Here is a 17,142-nt window from a genome sequence, read left to right on the forward strand (position 1 = left end):
TTTGTTTCATGTTTGACTTTACAGTTGATTTAGTCAACTAAAATTCATTTCTGGCGGGCCGTGATGGCATCGAAATGATTTTCACTTGCATGCATGCCGAAAATAGCTGATCTACAGTGAGCTTGTAGATCGGCTATTTTCGGTCTGTGACACCCGCGCGCAACCATGATGACTTGTCTTAGTTCTACTGGATCTCTTCTCCACTAGTCCCTCACAAACATTTTAGTCTAATCTCTATTTGTTGACAAAATTGTCAGTATATGTAGTCATAGTTTTAGTCATCATAGCTTAGTTTTTATTTAGTTTTCGTCAGTGAAAAAAGGTAGTCAACAGAATTTTTTTCTGAATAGTTTTAGTCGACAAAATCATCACTGTTTGACTTTGAGCGGCCCGTTGTTCTGAATCCTCAGAAGCTGCATTATGTCACATGCAGGATGTTATTTGCCGCCTGTGAAAAGCAGATTGTCATTGTCCTCCAGCTCACCTTCACAGGGGCTGTAGCCTAACAGCCCGTTTAGAATTCCTCTGTAGTACGCTGTAGACCCCTCTTTTTCCCACACGTCACCGTCACGTCGGCGACAATAATCACGTTATGTAACAATTTCACAAGGGCAGGGGATGAAATCATATTTGGAAATGATTCTTAGCGTTTGATTTGAGATGATTGGAGTGGAGCGTTTGTGACATCCAGGTGGTATTCAGCGTACAAGACGAGTTATTATGGGTTTAGTTTATTATTGTTTAGACCGGCGGCTCTCATAATGTTTTTTGCTCCAATGCCCCATTTCCCTGATTTCTGAATCCAAGTACAGCCTTTAGCAGCTAACATGATGCTACGTAGCATTCATGCTGTGAATGATAACCCACCGTTAGAAGAATATAACATTACACATACTGTAAGAAATGGTGCCTCCTGAGCAGAAGTATTTTAAACTGTGGCCGTAACATTTCAGTAAGTCCAGTTTTGATGTCCACGTGTTCAAAATAAAACAGCATAAAGGCAAATAAGTATTTATTTCTGTTCGATAACAGCTTTGCTAGTCATGTTTTTTATTACGTTTGGTTTAACACTTTGCAGATCAGCAGTTTCATGCAAAGTGTATCAAGGTGTTATCATTAAACATAGGAATAGAATAACATTTTCCATTTGACACCTTCTCTCACGTACAGTAGTACCTCCCTACCCTCATGTGAGGAACACTGGTTTAGACCATAATGTCAATTTAACCACTTAAACCCTATATGGTTGACCGGAGTCCCTCAGGGTTCTATATTAGTGTATTTTCAGTTTTCTGTTATTTCGGGGGAAAGCTTTCACTGAAAATAGCTGATCGACAAGCTTGTGACGCGTTGTGAGCTTGTCGATCTGCTATTTTCCTGCAAAAGCTTTACCCACAATACAGATACTGGCCTGGGGTTTAAGTGGTTAACATACAGTTTAGGCAATTTAAGGTACAATTTCTGTGTGACATAACATTGTGATGATGTGGTTGTCAACATGGTGGCAGGTTCAGGGCTACCTGTGTAGTACATACAGTTACAGTATATCTGCGTATCTGAGTGTTCATTTAAAGCTGTAATCCGTAACGTTTATGATCCTACCCGGGATTCGAACCCAGGTGTCCCGCATGAAATAGACCACATTTCTACCACTCGTCCAACAGGGCAGTCAAGGGAGATATTAGGATTATGAGCTTCGGGCAGTACTACATGTCAACCAGTACGTTGTGTGTCCTACCCTACCAGTACACCAGGGGTCTTAATGTCACAATGGAAGAGTATAGGGAGGGAGACAACCTCCAACCTACTGTTGGATGGATAAAATAACGTGTTATTCATCAAAATAAGTTCTGTGTTGTAAATTAACTCTGAGAGAGTGTACAAATGGAACCAAATGGACCCATAAAGGGTCCATTTGGTTCCATTTGTACACTCTCTCAGAGTTAATTTAACACTGTAATGACAACAAACAATCTCCACAGCTTAAACTTGTGTTGTTTTGTTTACATGCAGCCAGGAGCTATGGGCGACGCAGAGGTAAATGCAGCTCTTTATGTGTTGTGTTGTGTTACCGTGGCTTCGCTTATCTCCCATGCAGTGGTGGACAGTAACTATAAGTACATTTACTGTGCATTTTTTGGAGTATTCTTTATTTATTACAACAAACTTATGACTTTCACTCTGCTACATCTCAAATAGAAGTATTAAACTTTTGACTCCACTACATTTCTTAGGAAAGACTCTTAGGACGCAAACTTAAAACCTTTTTAGGTCATTTTGCATTACAGCAATACATTGATATTAAAACGAAAATGTACTTTGTAATATGTACTTTGGAATACTTGAGTATTTACTTGAGTATACACTTTGTCCACCACTGATTCCATGCTATGCTAGTGCATCGACTGCTACCCAACTGCAAACTACCCTCTTCTGCTCTGTAATTACACAGCTTATGGGACTGTTGCATTATGGTATATATACTAATCTTATGCACCCAATGGGAAATCTCAAAATTGGTGAACATAATCATTACATTCTACTGTGTCTGAAGTGGAAAGTAATTACACTTTACTGTAATAGAGGCCTTTCATGGAATGCTTAGAATGCCCATGTATCAATATTGCTATGGTATGTATATAACATATATCAACAACATAAATGTAATCATTTGGTGTCTAATTACTGCGTCTTGTAATCAAGTCACGGTGGAACAATAATGTCATAAAGTAAAAGTCATGCTTTACCGATGCTTTACCTGCTCAGCCATGCTAGAGAAAGAGAACTAAACTGTACAATCTTTCCATGCAAAGTCTCTGTTGAGCTTGTTGATGTACTTCTAAATCAGTCATTCTACTTTTACTTGAGTATTTTTTTTATATTTCACACCTCATCGCACAATGACACCATACTGAAAATAGCCGTTCTACTTGTCAGCTTGTAGATCTGCTCTTTTCAATATTTTTGAACGTTTTTGAAACCTTTTGCCGATAATGAAATGCCTAAAATAGGGATAGATTATTTATAGATCATTTGATTAATTTATCAATTATTGTCGATAATTGATCATTTATAATCGATCATTAACCTTTGCACCCCTAATGCTCATCCTCTCTGGTGATCAGGTGCAGGACAAACATAGCATCAGCATAAAGATAAAAATAGAATCCACACACCGTTGTGTTGTTAGCTCCCGCTGTTTAGTGCAGATCAGTGTTTCCATCCCTAAAGGATTTTCATCAGGATACGCTGGTGTATATTTATCCTGATTTACATCCTTTAGGGATCCAAAGGTGATCTGCAATAAACAGCGGGAGCTAAAAACAGTGTGCCGACTCCATAGCCTGATTCGTCGTACGATGGTGTCACGCATAGAAAATGGCAGACCTACAAGCTCACAACGTGTTATGGATGCGATGCATTGTGAGCTTGTAGGTCTGCTACAGTATTTCCGACACCATCGAAAACCATCGTGCGACAGAGCATAAATCAGGCTTAAGAATGACGGAGCAGCGTGCAGTTATGCTGTCATGTCAGGAGAACGTTCTATGGAAATGTGCTTTTAACCTGTTTTCTCTCGTAAGTCAGTCTTTGAGAAAGCATTCTTACACTGAATCCACACGCCAGCAGAGGCGAGCAAATGTCCGCAGCCCCGATAAATCTGTCTGAATAGGCGTGTCCGAGCTATGAGTGACACCCTCGTAAATAAGGGAGCTGTGGTCCAGCGAGGGCTCTGCATGCTCAGAGCGCACAGGCAGGGAGGAGAGGCACAGGCCAGTGGGTCTCAAACCTTTTCATTTCAAGGACCCCCCCGGCCCCCAGTTTTGTGTGCATTAGGCCACAGACCCTCATAACTCTGACAGTGTACAAATGGAACCAAATGGACCCGTAAGGGTCCATTTGGTTCCATTTGTACACTGTCAGAGTTACAGAACTGTAAGGGTTCATTTAGTTTCTAATTATCAATAATTTCGCTGGGGAACCCCCTGGGGGTCCCTGGACCACACCCTGAGAACCACTGGTATAGACGCTAGTTGCTCATCTCTGGCAGCTTGTTTGTAAATGATATATGACATTTTAGGTAAGAAATAGCCTGAGTTGTTGCTCAATCCTGATTAATTTCACATCTACAACTGCTAGTTTAAAACTTACAAATTTGTTATACAGTAGTCCGTTTCTGTCCATCTCAAGTGACGTCAAGTGTGTACGCCTATACCACGCCTACTTAAGAGCACTAGCGCTCTTCTGGTTGGCTGCCGCTCTCTGACGTGCCGCCCTGCGGCAGAGGCAATATTGAAATTTTCTCAACTTTGCCGCACGTTTTTCTTGGGTCCACCTCCTCGCGGTGGTCTTATTCCTCATGGTGGGGAAAACAGCGGGCGCTCCTCTCCATAGATCCTCGCTGCTTTCTCAGAACGCGGAAACGAAACAAGGCCATTGCTGGTGTGAATTCAGCGTTATAAAGAAAAGATGCTCACCGCTTTAGAGAGCATCAGTGAACTGGAGAGAGAGACTGGTTGGCAGGATGTATTCATCATAATATAGACCATATCGTTGCTGTCGGGCAGATACATGGGCATCTCCATATTCTAACTTTTTGTGTTTTTTCATAAATGAAGGCCCTACTTGATCATACTACAGCGTCACACAAGAGCATCAAAAGTAGCAGATCTACAAGCTCGAAACGATGCGCCAAGCGACGTGTTTTGAGCTTGTAGATCTGCTATTTTAGTATTTTTTTAATTGAATCCTAAAAAGTAACAATTTAGGACATATGGGACGATATGTAACTAAATAACTGTTACTCACAATAGTCTTCCACTTAGCTATACATTTGTACTTTTACTTGAGTGCAAGTAATCTTTACTTCTACCCGAGTAATACTTAACAGTACATCTACTGGAGTGGGATACTCTAGTACTCTTTTTCCACCCATGATCATGTGCAGCCGTGCTTAAGGCTTCGGTTTACCTCATGGTCGCCATGCCAACCACACCTCGGCTCTATGCAAGCACACCTCAGCCCCCCTGTCGTCTCAACAGCATTAACAGCATTTATTTGTGTCTCTACAGAAGACATTACCAACCGGTGGGGCCACAGCCTTATTGCAAGTGGGCCCCTCGTTATCGGCAAAACCCTAAACATTTTTATGATGAAATAACATTAATATACAGAAAAATATAAGAACATAAAAGAAAAAATGACATGGTATCTTTTCCTTAATTCGCTGAATATTGTTTTTTCACTGTGTTTGATTCTAATAACGCCTAAATCCTGACCTTTTTGAAGTTTTCTGAAAAACTTAAACTCAAAAATATAAAGAAAAGTATGTTGCTATGGATACTGTACATAGCAACAACAACAACCCCAAAAGGGGTTCCCGTCCTGAAAGGTATAGTTACAAAAACGGGTTCCTGCCCTGAACACAATCGATTGATTGATGATTAAAATAATCATGCTCTGAAAATGCACGCGGCCCACCCATCTGACCACTTAACACGGCGGCCGTTTGGCTGCCGTGTTAAGTGGTCAGATCAATCGATTGTAAATACTCAGTCATTTTTTTTTTTTTTTACATTTTTACACTCTCAGAGTTATAAATGGATAAAAAAAAATAAACACTGAGGATTTTATCCTGCGTGCACCTGCTCTCTATCTATCTATGTGTTATACACTGTCCTTGGTGCATAGGCTACATGATTGCGTGCCGCAGACTCGGACCGTTAAATACGAGATTGGACCCTATAATCCTTCCATCACTTTTTTAAGCTCGTTGCTTTTATCTCACCGCCTACCCAACACATGCAGTGCCGCAGTGAAGGCACCGCGCGCACGTGATCTTATATGCACGTCCTGTCCTCTGCACCGCCGCTCCTGCCTCCCTTTAGCCCATTAAGACCGGGAACGCATCTGTGTCATTCTAGATTTCTTTGGGCTATTCAAAAATAGCAGATATACAAGCTCATAGCGCGGCACCGAGTGCCGCGCTATGAGCTGGTAGATCTGCTATTTTTGAAAAATCGTGAAAATGTGTGCAAATTTTTCAATATATATATTTTTGAAAGCGAACATTAACTCAAATCTTTGCTTCTGGGGGATTCTACTAATGTCTTCTAAATCATAATATCGCAGTGTTGCTCCAACTTTTTAATGTCAAGGACCACCCAGAATTATATGTATTTGGCCGCAGACCCCCATCTCAAAATATTTTGTTCCAGGGACCCCCCAGAAGCAAAGATTTGAGTAAAAAAAAAAAGTATATATTCAAATATTTACACAAATGTTCAAGATTTTTCAAATATTATAGATTGTAGATCTGCTATTTTTGAATATCCAAAGTATAAGATATGGTCTAAGTGGTGACACGGATGCGTTCCCGGTTTGAACGGGTTAACAGCAGGACTTGTTCTGTTTTAACACCTCCTTCATGCAGGCTGGAAACCTTGTTACAGTATGTCTAAAACCATTGCTTTTCGGGAAATGGAAAAAAGAACCTGTGGTCTAGTGGATCCGTCTTTATTTAGTCACAAGCTTGTGTTTAATGCTTTTCAATGGTTCAATATTTATAAAACCCAGACTTTAACCAGTTTCACTTTCTTTCCAAAATGGCGAGAATAGCAGATCTACAAGCTCATAATGCGTTACATCGTGACGCGTCTTGAGCTACTGTAGTAGATCGACTATTTTGTTTACTCTTGTGTCACAGTGTCACACAAGTAGGGCATTAATTTACGGGGGGGAAACGGAAATAATGGAGATACAAGGTTTCTGCCAGACAGCAACAATGTGTGATGTTTGATCCTTGTTGCCGGTCTCACCGTGTGTCTCCTTTTCCATCCAATCAGGACGCTCCTCTCTCTTCCCTATCGATGACAATCTCCTTGACGACGGCCACGGCAACCAGGGTGTTCCTGGGGTGCTGGGCTCCCCCAACTGCTACCCGCACCAGAACGGCGAGCGCATCGAGCGCTTCTCGCGCAAGGTGTTTGTGGGCGGCCTGCCCCCGGACATAGATGAAGGTGAGAGGAGGCATTCTGATTATGATGATTCTGATTCTGATTATTGAAATTAAATAAAATGTCAGTAATCGAAGGCTTGTCTTTGCCATGAAATATTATGTTTTTTTCCACTGGATAAACATATTACTTTTCAAGATGTCTGGGTTCAGATAACTTTTGATGAGCATTTGCTATAATTTTCTACTTTAATGTGTAAATTAATTCACCTTGTAGATTGATAATTAAAATACTAATATTTTTTGGTTGCAGCCCTGATTCTGATGGCAATGTAATGAGATTCTCAATTTAGATACTCTTATTAGCTTGTCTGACTCTCTCTCTCTCTCTCTCTCTCTCTCTCTCTCTCTCTCTCTCTCTCTCTCTCTGTGTGTTGTTCCTGTCTTCCATCGTCATTAAGATGAAATCACCTCAAGTTTCCGTCGTTTTGGTCACCTGGTGGTGGACTGGCCTCACAAAGCAGAGAGCAAGTCCTACTTTCCCCCTAAAGGTACATTTGTTGAGAGAGCCTTTGTGATGCTGAAAATGGGCTAACACTGTTGGCCTCAATTATGTGTCATTATATCACCAACTCATGGCAAATATATATTTCAAAATATAAAAAGAATTGGCCAGAACATGTAACATTGAGGCTGATGCATGGAATCTGCATCTGAGTGTTCGGTTTGGTTTCAGTTGAGTTATTGAAATAGTTGATGTTTCAGTTTCGATTATTTCACTCTATGCCAGGCAAAAAGGTAGACAGCTGGTGTTTTTTGTCTCTACAAAAAAACAATTCTGAGCAAATATGGCACATCTAGGGATCGTGGTCTTTGTAGTCATAACTAGGACAAATTCTGCTCTAGATATGTTCAGTAACTGTTGTATCATTGTCAGCCAGACATCTAGTTTCTCCATATATTCTGTTTTTGAATTTGAATCCTGAAAAGTAACGGTTTTGGGCATATGAGATTTCCACCTACATGTCCACCTACATATCGACACATATCGTCTCTGTCAGCTGAATGTTGTACATATCGTACAACATTGTGCAGACTGAAACCAACTGGATTTGAAATAATTAACTTTTGTAGACATGAAGAAATGGAACGAGTATTGTTCAGTTATTATTTTATGAATAAATAAATAATCACCTAGCACTATGATGTTGCAGCTGCTCGCCTCCTGTAATAATAAATTACATATTAAATGTATTGTCTCGTTGCACCTGCTCCTGTGATGTTGAAAACATATGCCTAAGAAAATGTACTCTGGATATACTCCAGACATGTGTGATACAGTACATTGGACACAGTACAGTATATAGGAACCAGGTATTTTGGATATATTTCTGGCACCAAAATACATACCAAACTAAATTACATACGTGTATGTTTACAGAGCATATCGTGGCAGTCAGGCAGAAACCTAACCTTAACCCTATTGCCATATTTCAACTTTTTGTGATTTTTCAGAAATGAATGCGTCTATGTGTGCGTTTTATAAATATTTAAGCAATGAAAAGTCTTTTGAAAAGAGACTAAATGTGACTAAAGCAAAGGTTGAAACCTCTATCTGTGATTTCTTCACCTTGTTGGCAGTATGTAGAACAGCAGGCACACTTTTACTAAAACATCATAATAATGGATTTTATTTATAATGCACTTTACATTTGTGAAAATCTCCAGGTGCTATAATAGGCAATTGCAATCGCATAAAAAACACCATTAGAAAAAGCACCTAACAAACTGAAACAAAACATTTAAAACATGAGGCCATAAAGCCTAGAGGTAAAACCAGTGTAGCTAAAAAAATGCTTTGTTAAAAAGGTAGGTCTTTAGTCTGCTCTTAAAAGAGTCAACCGACTGTGGTGTTCTCAGGTGGGCAGGGAGGGGGCTCCGCGGTTCGGGGGCGGCCGGGCAGAAGGCCCGGTCGCCCATGGTACGTAGGTTGGTCTGGGGGGGTTTAAGAATCAGCGCTAGTGTGGGGGCGTGGCTCCTGTCCCACTTGTTTCACAAATCACATAATAGGACTTGGTCATACACATTATTTCAGCGGTGAGATTGTATTTAGCTGTAATCCATGTAACTGCGTGGGTTGTAAAGGCTGTGTGTGTGTGTGTGTGTGTCCATGTGTTTGCCCAGGCTACGCCTTCCTACTGTTCCAGGAGGAGAGCTCAGTGCAGGCTCTGATCGAGGCCTGCATGGAGGAGGACGGCAAGCTCTACCTGTGTGTCTCCAGCCCCACCATCAAGGACAAACCTGTGAGTTCCCCCCCTGTGCTGATTAGGACCTTATGTTTATGTGTATGTTTATTTTATTTAAACCTTTTGTTACCACGGCGCTCTGACTCCTCTGGTGCGTTGTCCTCTCAAAACAATGACATTTGGCAAGTGATGGGTCGCACTTAGAGTGGCAAGATCAGTGAGTTTTTATTTCTCTATATGCCTTAAAGAACAAACATTTCAGCTATCCAGCCAGTTACATGTTACAAACTCCTATCCCTAGCCCCAAAGGGGTTTTTAACAGTGTCATACACTGATAAAGGCTGGATAGCCGAAACGTTTGTTCTTTTAAGGCATATGGAGGAATAAAAACTCACTGATCTTCCCATGTTCTTTTTTATTTGCGATGGCATCACAATTACACCCAGTCTGAATCTGTCTTGAGAGATTACATTGGACCAAATGCGTTGTTTGAGTATTCTAGCACAAGTGCTAATTTTCAACACCTGTCCACAGGAGGCTTTTCTAAATAGAATAACGCTAATCTAAAAATAACCAATCGAATGCAAGGAATTAAACATAATTTTAATCAAACACAATTATTACATTTACCTGATCGTAATTATTTGAAATAATCACAATTATTTGTTATACTGTATATGTGCCAATGTTCAATGCCAAATACACAATGAAATTGTTAGTCACAAATGATTTGTATGACAAATAATGGTTCAACTAAAATGTCATGAGGGTGACAGAACTAGTGGTTATTGATTGATTGATTGATTGATTGATTCATTGATTGATTCATTGATTGATTCATTGATTGATTCATTCATAGTGTTGTTTTGCAGAGAGTGGTAACTGAGTATCATTTCTACTGTATGTCTGCAGGTCCAGATTCGACCCTGGAACCTGAGTGACAGTGACTTTGTGATGGACGGCTCCCAGCCCCTCGACCCCCGCAAGACCATCTTTGTGGGAGGCGTGCCCCGCCCCCTGAGAGCAAGTAAATACACCTGGTTTAAAAAAAAACTTATACAAAATAAGACTTTATGAATAATTGTGGGTGAGAACAGGAAGAGCAGTGGTTCTCAAAGGACCCTCAGTTTGATATGCAAAGTTGATACTGTACCATTTTCTAACTCTGGTGGGACCCCAGTCTACGCTATGAAATCCTAACTCTGGGAGTGTACAAATGGAGACCAAATGGACCCGTGAGGGTCCATTTGGTCTCCATTTGTACACTCCCAGAGTTACAGACCCATAAGGACTCCTGGGGGTCCCCGGACCCCACTTTGAGAACCACTGAGGTAGAGAATATCCTAACAATGTTAACAGTTGAAAAACTAACTTAGCATTAGCATATATTCTTGTGGTTTAAATGTGGGTTCATGTGAATGTGGGTGTCTGTGTGATACATAAAAATGTTTTCACCATATCAGCTGGAGATGCTGACTCACACATCATTACTCTGAGTATTTCTAGTCTCAAGTCCTGATTGGTCCTGACCTAACACCTGACTCACGTTCAGGACTCTAAAGTCTCAGGTCTCCATCTCTACCGATCGCCATAATCGAATGTCCACGACAGTTTAGCAGCCAGCCCAGTGCCCAGCCAGTTACCAACGCTACGCTAAGCTAACGCTACAGAAAGACAGAACTGGTACTACACAAAGCAGTACACTGGGCCTGTCATATTGATATGTTTGAAGTTGCGTCGTTCTTTGAATATGCTATTGATCCTGGGTGTTCGCTGTAAAAATGTACCTCGTTTTGAAAAGGAATGACGTCGCTTCAGCATCTCATTATAACCGCGAGATGTCCTCATCATCATGTCAATACAGCAGGTCAAATTAGTGTGAATGAATCGCACAAAATAAATGTTCCCAGTGTGTAAGGAGCTTTAAATCTAACTAAAAATCTCAAGTCTACAGCTCTGTCACTACCCCGCAATTGTTTTTTTTAAATCTATAGATGATATTTTTATGTTTGAGCTATTATGTTTGTACAGCATGGATTCTATGATTGTGTTGCCCTCTGTTCTTTCACAGCATGAATTGTGAAATGCGGCGCGATTCCTTCCACCAATGCAATTATATTGACAGTCTCCTCTTGTTTCTCTACCTCACCTCCCCCGCTCCTCTTCCTTCTTTCTCCTCCTCTATGGTTCTCTCTCTCTCTCTCTCTCTCTGTCTCTCTCTCTCTCTCTCTCTGTCTCTCTCTCTCTCTAGTTGAGCTGGCCATGATAATGGACCGTCTCTACGGAGGCGTGTGCTACGCCGGAATCGACACCGACCCGGAGCTCAAGTACCCCAAGGGGGCGGGCCGCGTGGCCTTCTCCAATCAGCAGAGTTACATCGCTGCCATCAGCGCCAGATTTGTCCAACTGCAGCATGGAGACATCGACAAGAGGGTACGTTTCCCCCTCCGCCCTCCTCGCAATGCGGACGCGTTGTGAGCTTGTAGATCGACTATTTTCTGTATAAGATTTGGTGTATAAGGAAATACTAGTGGACCTAGTATAAAGTCGAGGCGGACCCCGGTCAACTAAGTATATTGTTGTTGTAAATGAATGCCCTACTTGATCACACTACACACAAAGTTCCAGAAGCTCGGTGAGCTTGTAGATCTGCTACTTTTGATACTTTTAGTTTTTGAAACCTGAAAAGTAACACTTTTGGACATTTGAGGTTTCCACTCGACAGAGACAATAATAGTGGTTCAAGTCGAGCTGAAATGAAAAACATGTTTTGAACCCTTTTAGACACACAATGCTCGGTTAACATATGCTTATATATCACTATGTTTCATTATTGTAAAATGAAACATGTGTGTTTACATCACAGAGAACCAAACCTTTTCAACCAAAAGGCTAATATCATAACATCCAGCCATAATCCAGTGTTCCACACACAGAGCTAAGATTCATTATGCTACAGACACTAGAGGGCACTGCTGGATGCTGGATGCAGACAGTGTCATATTCAAGATGGTGGCCGTGTTGCAAACTATTAATTATACAACTAAAGTGTACAGTACACTAAAATTTGAAACATTTGAGGAGAGAAAAAGGCAATGCAGTAAAACAATCTTGATTCATTATTTGAATAAGCACCGCCAGGTTTGATAGTTCTTACGTTGTGGTCTGGGGTATGACCTCCAGGCTGGGTCCTGTCCTGGTAGCTGGCATGCCCAAGTTGAGCACTCATAGCCGGGTAGAGGCAGTGAGGTGATGTGCTGCTGTGGTTGTTGTGCTTCCAAAAGCTCCATGCAGTTCAGCCCTGCTCCCCATTACAGATTACACTGGCACCGGGATTGCCTGAAACCTCCACAGCTCTCTCAGTGTTATGTTAGGCCTCCCTGTCCTGCTATATCCAAGAAAAACAAAGGACGCCCAGAAAATGATAAGATCTCACTCTATATATGTACAGTTTTTGTATATTATATCAACCACTTGAACCCCAGCATCCATATTCTGGGGGGAACCTTAGCCTAAAATAGCTGATCTACAAGCTCACAACGTGACTTTTGGCAAAGAGATTTGGTGTAGAAAGACAAAAGCGGTCCAAGTACAGAGACAAGTCAGGTCCAGTTTATTAAGTCTAGAGGGTGAACAAACTGTATTATAGTATATGTATATGAGCGGTTTGAACTTGTAAGATGTGTGTCATTGATTGAATCCCCAAAAATAAGCTACAAAGTGTGTACTTATCAGTTAAATAAGGGAGTAGGGATACGTCTTTTAGTGTCCCAAATAAGGGACGATTCCTTATTTCAAGGAGACGGTTGGCCAAGCCCTATACTCACGCCCACGTGTCTCACGCCGTTCTCCTGCAGGTGGAGGTCAAGCCGTACGTCCTGGACGACCAGCTGTGTGACGAGTGCCAGGGCGCGCGCTGCGGCGGCAAGTTTGCGCCCTTCTTCTGCGCCAACGTCACCTGCCTGCAGTACTACTGCGAGTTCTGCTGGGCCAACATCCACTCCCGCGCCGGCAGGGAGTTCCACAAGCCGCTGGTCAAAGAGGGCGCCGACCGGCCCCGCCAGATTCACTTCCGCTGGAATTAGCCACGCCTCCCCATTGGATGGATACACACACGGTCAGACGGGAAGGAAGGAAGGAAAAAAAAGAAAAAAAGAAACCCTGGTTAACAGGAAAAAGAGCCTGGCTCTGCCTCTTACCCTAAGCTATCAGTATAATTGAGTATGTAACCCTAAACAGTATGTATATACGTATATCTCTATATCTTTTGTAGCAGCCAAAACACCACAAGCCTCAGTTTTTTCACCAAAACCTCCCCTATCACATCTCAGGCTCTGACAACTCGACGACTCTTTTTTGTGGTACTTTAATGTTTTGTAAAAGAGGAGATTTGAAGAAAAACAACGGAAGAACGAATCTAAAAAAAACAAAAAATACGAAGAGATTGATTTTTGTAGGTTTTTTTAATTATTATTATTTTTGTAAGTGAGATTTAAAGGTAGATACGAGAATGTTTTTTTGCATGGGGGCAGCCTGTCTGTCTGTCTGTCTGTCTGTCTGTCTGTCCGTCCGTCCGTCTATCTGTCTGTCTGCTGCTAGCCGCCCCGCAGTGTGTGAAGCGCGCACTCACTCACTCATGTCTGGGAAAATCTTGATTCTCTAATCTCGCCTGCTCCAGGTCATTAACCAAAGGTAGCAAAAAGGTGGTAGGAAGCGTTTTAAACCGATAAACTCTTCTGCCGCAAAAAACAAACTCTTATTTTCTAACGTTGCTCTGTGCTCTTTTCTCCTGGTTAGGGAGTTTATTGAGAGAAAAAAATAAAATAAGATGCTATAGGGTTACTTCTGCGCTCATACTGACCCATAAAATGTTACCTCAAAATATAGAATCTGGTTTGTATTAACTGTACATTTATAATTCCAAGCTATATTAGAAAAGCTTTGCTGCTGTATTGTCGTGTGTCGTTGTTGTCGGGCGGAAACCTTGTATCTCCATATTTCATGTTTTTGTGTTTCTTCATAAATTAGAGACCTATTTTTTTCCTCGTTGTATTTTTGTATTTATATTTAAAGTTAGTGAAAATAGCCCATCTATCTACAAGCTCACAACACAGCTTTTCACCTGTAATGCCTAAGATGCCAGGTTGAAAGTGGGATAAGACTGTCCGTAGGCGGTGTTGCCAGATTCTGTGAGAGAAACAAGCAACCAGGTCAAGGAAAACCAGCCCAAAAGAAGCGACTATGGGCCACCTGAGTACTTTAACATGTACATCAGCTATTTGAAAATAGCCGATCTACAAGCTCACAACGCGTCGCGATGCGACGCGTTGTGAGCTTGTAGATCTGCTATTTTCAAATAGAATCTTGCTGGGAAATTATAATAAGCAGATCTGGCACACTGTCTGTAGGTTTTATAAATATTTAACCAATGAAAACCATTGTCAAGAGCTTGTGACTAAATAATTTAACTCCGTTGGATCCATTGAAACACAAGTTCCCTTTTTTCCATTTCCTGGAAAGATTGCGTTTTTTTGGGACGTACGAGTTTCCCACCCGACAGTAATGACATATAGATATATAATATGAATATCTGAGTATATATGAGTAGACGTATATAGGTGTTCTATTAAATGCCATCTATAAACCAGGATTGTGAAAAATGAATTGCAGTCTGCACTCGATAACTTGTGGCCCCCCAATGCCATGAAAGAGTTAAAATGTGAAAAAGTTTAAAGTGCATGTTAGTTACATCCATAGACTTAGTTACACCATTTGCATGACGTAGGGTAAATGTTGACTAAATCACTTTGAGAATAATAAGAAAAAAAAAGAAAGGAGAAAAAAACCACTGAAGTCATTTATTTATAAGACAAACACATTATAAATCCTACCGAGTCGCATGACTGAACATTAACAGATGCCTAAGAGAGAAAAAAAATAATTACTGAATAAGTGAAGCGAATAATAAGTAAAAACAAACTTATTTAAACTTGCATGCATTGATGTTTATCTGTCGTTTACAACAACAAGCGATAACTGGTTCTACTGTAGACTAGTGGAAGGCCACCACCGTTTCGTGGCTCGTATGGCGGGGAGAAAAAAAACAAAAGTGGAATTGTGTGGAGAAGTGGAGTGGTGTGGAGTGGTTCTGTGTCTTGTGTCGTCTCTGTGCCGTGTGAACCCTTGTTATCGTGGACCGAGGTTCTAGTTTAGTTACAAACAGATCGTCTAGAGGAGAAATTAAACGAAACGGGGAAAAAAATTAAACGTCAAAATATTCCTTCACCTTGCCTTCATCCTTCCCTATCCCTTCTCCTGTATTGTTGATGGTGTTTGTTCTAATGTAGCGTAGCCTGTAGCAGACCAAATTCAAACAGCGAAAGACTTGATTGGCTTAAAAAGATCAGGACTGGGAGACACTAACGCTTGATTTATACTATATCATATGACGGCATCGGTCGCCGAAAATATTCCAGCTAGATCTATATAGATCAGCTGTTTTCGGGGACAGACGCCGCCATGCGACGAAGTCTGAATCAGGCTTAATATGTGCAATGTAGTATAGTGTAACGAGTGACGCTAGTTGGCCAATCAAACAGAGAGCTATTCCAATACTGTTGTGGAGACGGACATGTGATGGACCTTCGTAGCACGATGTTCCACTTGTCTCCAAACGGTTCACTTCTTTTCAGTTACATGTCAGAACAATCAGGCGTTAGCCCTGTGTGATATAGCGGCTCCCAGGAATCCAGAGACGTTCTGGTCTCGGTTCTAACGCCCAGAGAGCGTGAAGGTGAGAGGGAAAAGGAAAACCCCCTCATAATGTCGATTAGATCTATCGGTATGCTCGATATGAATAACGCTTCTCTTTTTCTTTCTTTTTATACACAGTTAATTTAACTCTGAGAGTGTAAAGATAGACTCACAAAGGGTCCATTTCTACACTTTTGGCAGTTAAATAGGCACTCCAGGTTTGACTGTGTTGGTTTGTTCTTGGGGCCGCGTGGCCCCTGTGAAGTTGTCGCTCTTAAATAAGTACTCCTCCTTGGGGACAATCTCTCTCTTTGAGTAATGGACGCTGCTGGTTGGCCCCGGCGCTCCGTTTCGGTACTGTACACGTGTGTATCTCTGCAGTATATTCCTAGTGTCTTTTGGCTCTTTTCCACTACAACAATAAGTCAACCGTGTCGTGCAACGCGCTTCACGGGTTCTAGACGTGTTTCCACACGTTAAGGCTCGGTTTCAGAGGAGGTTATCAGAACCTAATTTGAGCCCTGCTCAGGCAGGAGTACTAAGCCTGAATTCTGGAGAAGACCTTTTTCAAACAAAGCGAAAAAAAGCAGAACTTTTGTCTTTCACGAGGTGTTCGTACAATACCTCCCCCTTCCATAATGGCTATAATGGAAAAGTAAACCAAAACACAGAACCTCACGGGGTTCTGGAAAGTTCCAGCTTATTGAAGGTTCCGGGTTGTATGTCCTTTTGTAGTCGAAAAGAACCATTTGTGACGGTGAGTCCCAAGCCCTGCCTCGTGGTCCAACTCGGTCCAGGCATCATCAAGCGTATATATACTGTTACAAAAACCTTAGGTTACTAGCGTAACCCCGGTTCTCTAAGTAGCATGAGTAGGCTAAGTATCTCACTATAAAACTAATGCTACGAAAGAGAACCTTAGTGGAGATAAGACTTTTATTTATTTATTCACCTATTTAATTTATTTATAAAACATTTTCTGTCAACATTTATACCCATCACTGGCCCTTCACTATCACCAGTGTCTCTAATGATATTTTAATGACACGTTATGCACTACGTTTCCTATATAATAATTTATATTCCCCCCTTGATTTGTTCGTTTTTAATTGCTGTTCACTTCCACCCCAGCGGTTTGTTGAGTTCAATGCCGAGTTGTGTCGTGACCCACTTTTTCCTCCGTGAAGA

General features: G+C 41.4%; 1 protein-coding gene across 3 annotated transcripts in view; it reads left to right on the forward strand.

The window, feature by feature from the left end:
• Positions 1-14,435, forward strand: part of cpeb2 (cytoplasmic polyadenylation element binding protein 2) — a 34,511-nt gene extending 20,076 nt beyond the window's left edge. For 2 of the 3 annotated variants that reach the window (XM_084066355.1, XM_084066356.1), the window contains 6 exons: positions 6,846-7,019; positions 7,417-7,506; positions 9,140-9,258; positions 10,114-10,228; positions 11,453-11,634; positions 13,059-14,435. In XM_084066355.1, the coding sequence (XP_083922481.1) occupies positions 6,846-7,019; positions 7,417-7,506; positions 9,140-9,258; positions 10,114-10,228; positions 11,453-11,634; positions 13,059-13,286 (908 nt within the window). In that variant the 3' untranslated portion in view covers positions 13,287-14,435. Of the gene's footprint in view, positions 1-2,013; positions 2,038-6,845; positions 7,020-7,416; positions 7,507-9,139; positions 9,259-10,113; positions 10,229-11,452; positions 11,635-13,058 lie in introns of all 3 variants that reach the window. The other variant, XM_084066354.1, reaches the window with a different exon arrangement.
• Positions 14,436-17,142: the final 2,707 nt, after the last annotated feature.

Source organism: Gymnoscopelus microlampas, assembly GCF_963454915.1.
Source record: "Gymnoscopelus microlampas genome assembly, chromosome: 9".
NCBI classification, from domain to species: Eukaryota; Metazoa; Chordata; class Actinopteri; order Myctophiformes; family Myctophidae; genus Gymnoscopelus; species Gymnoscopelus microlampas.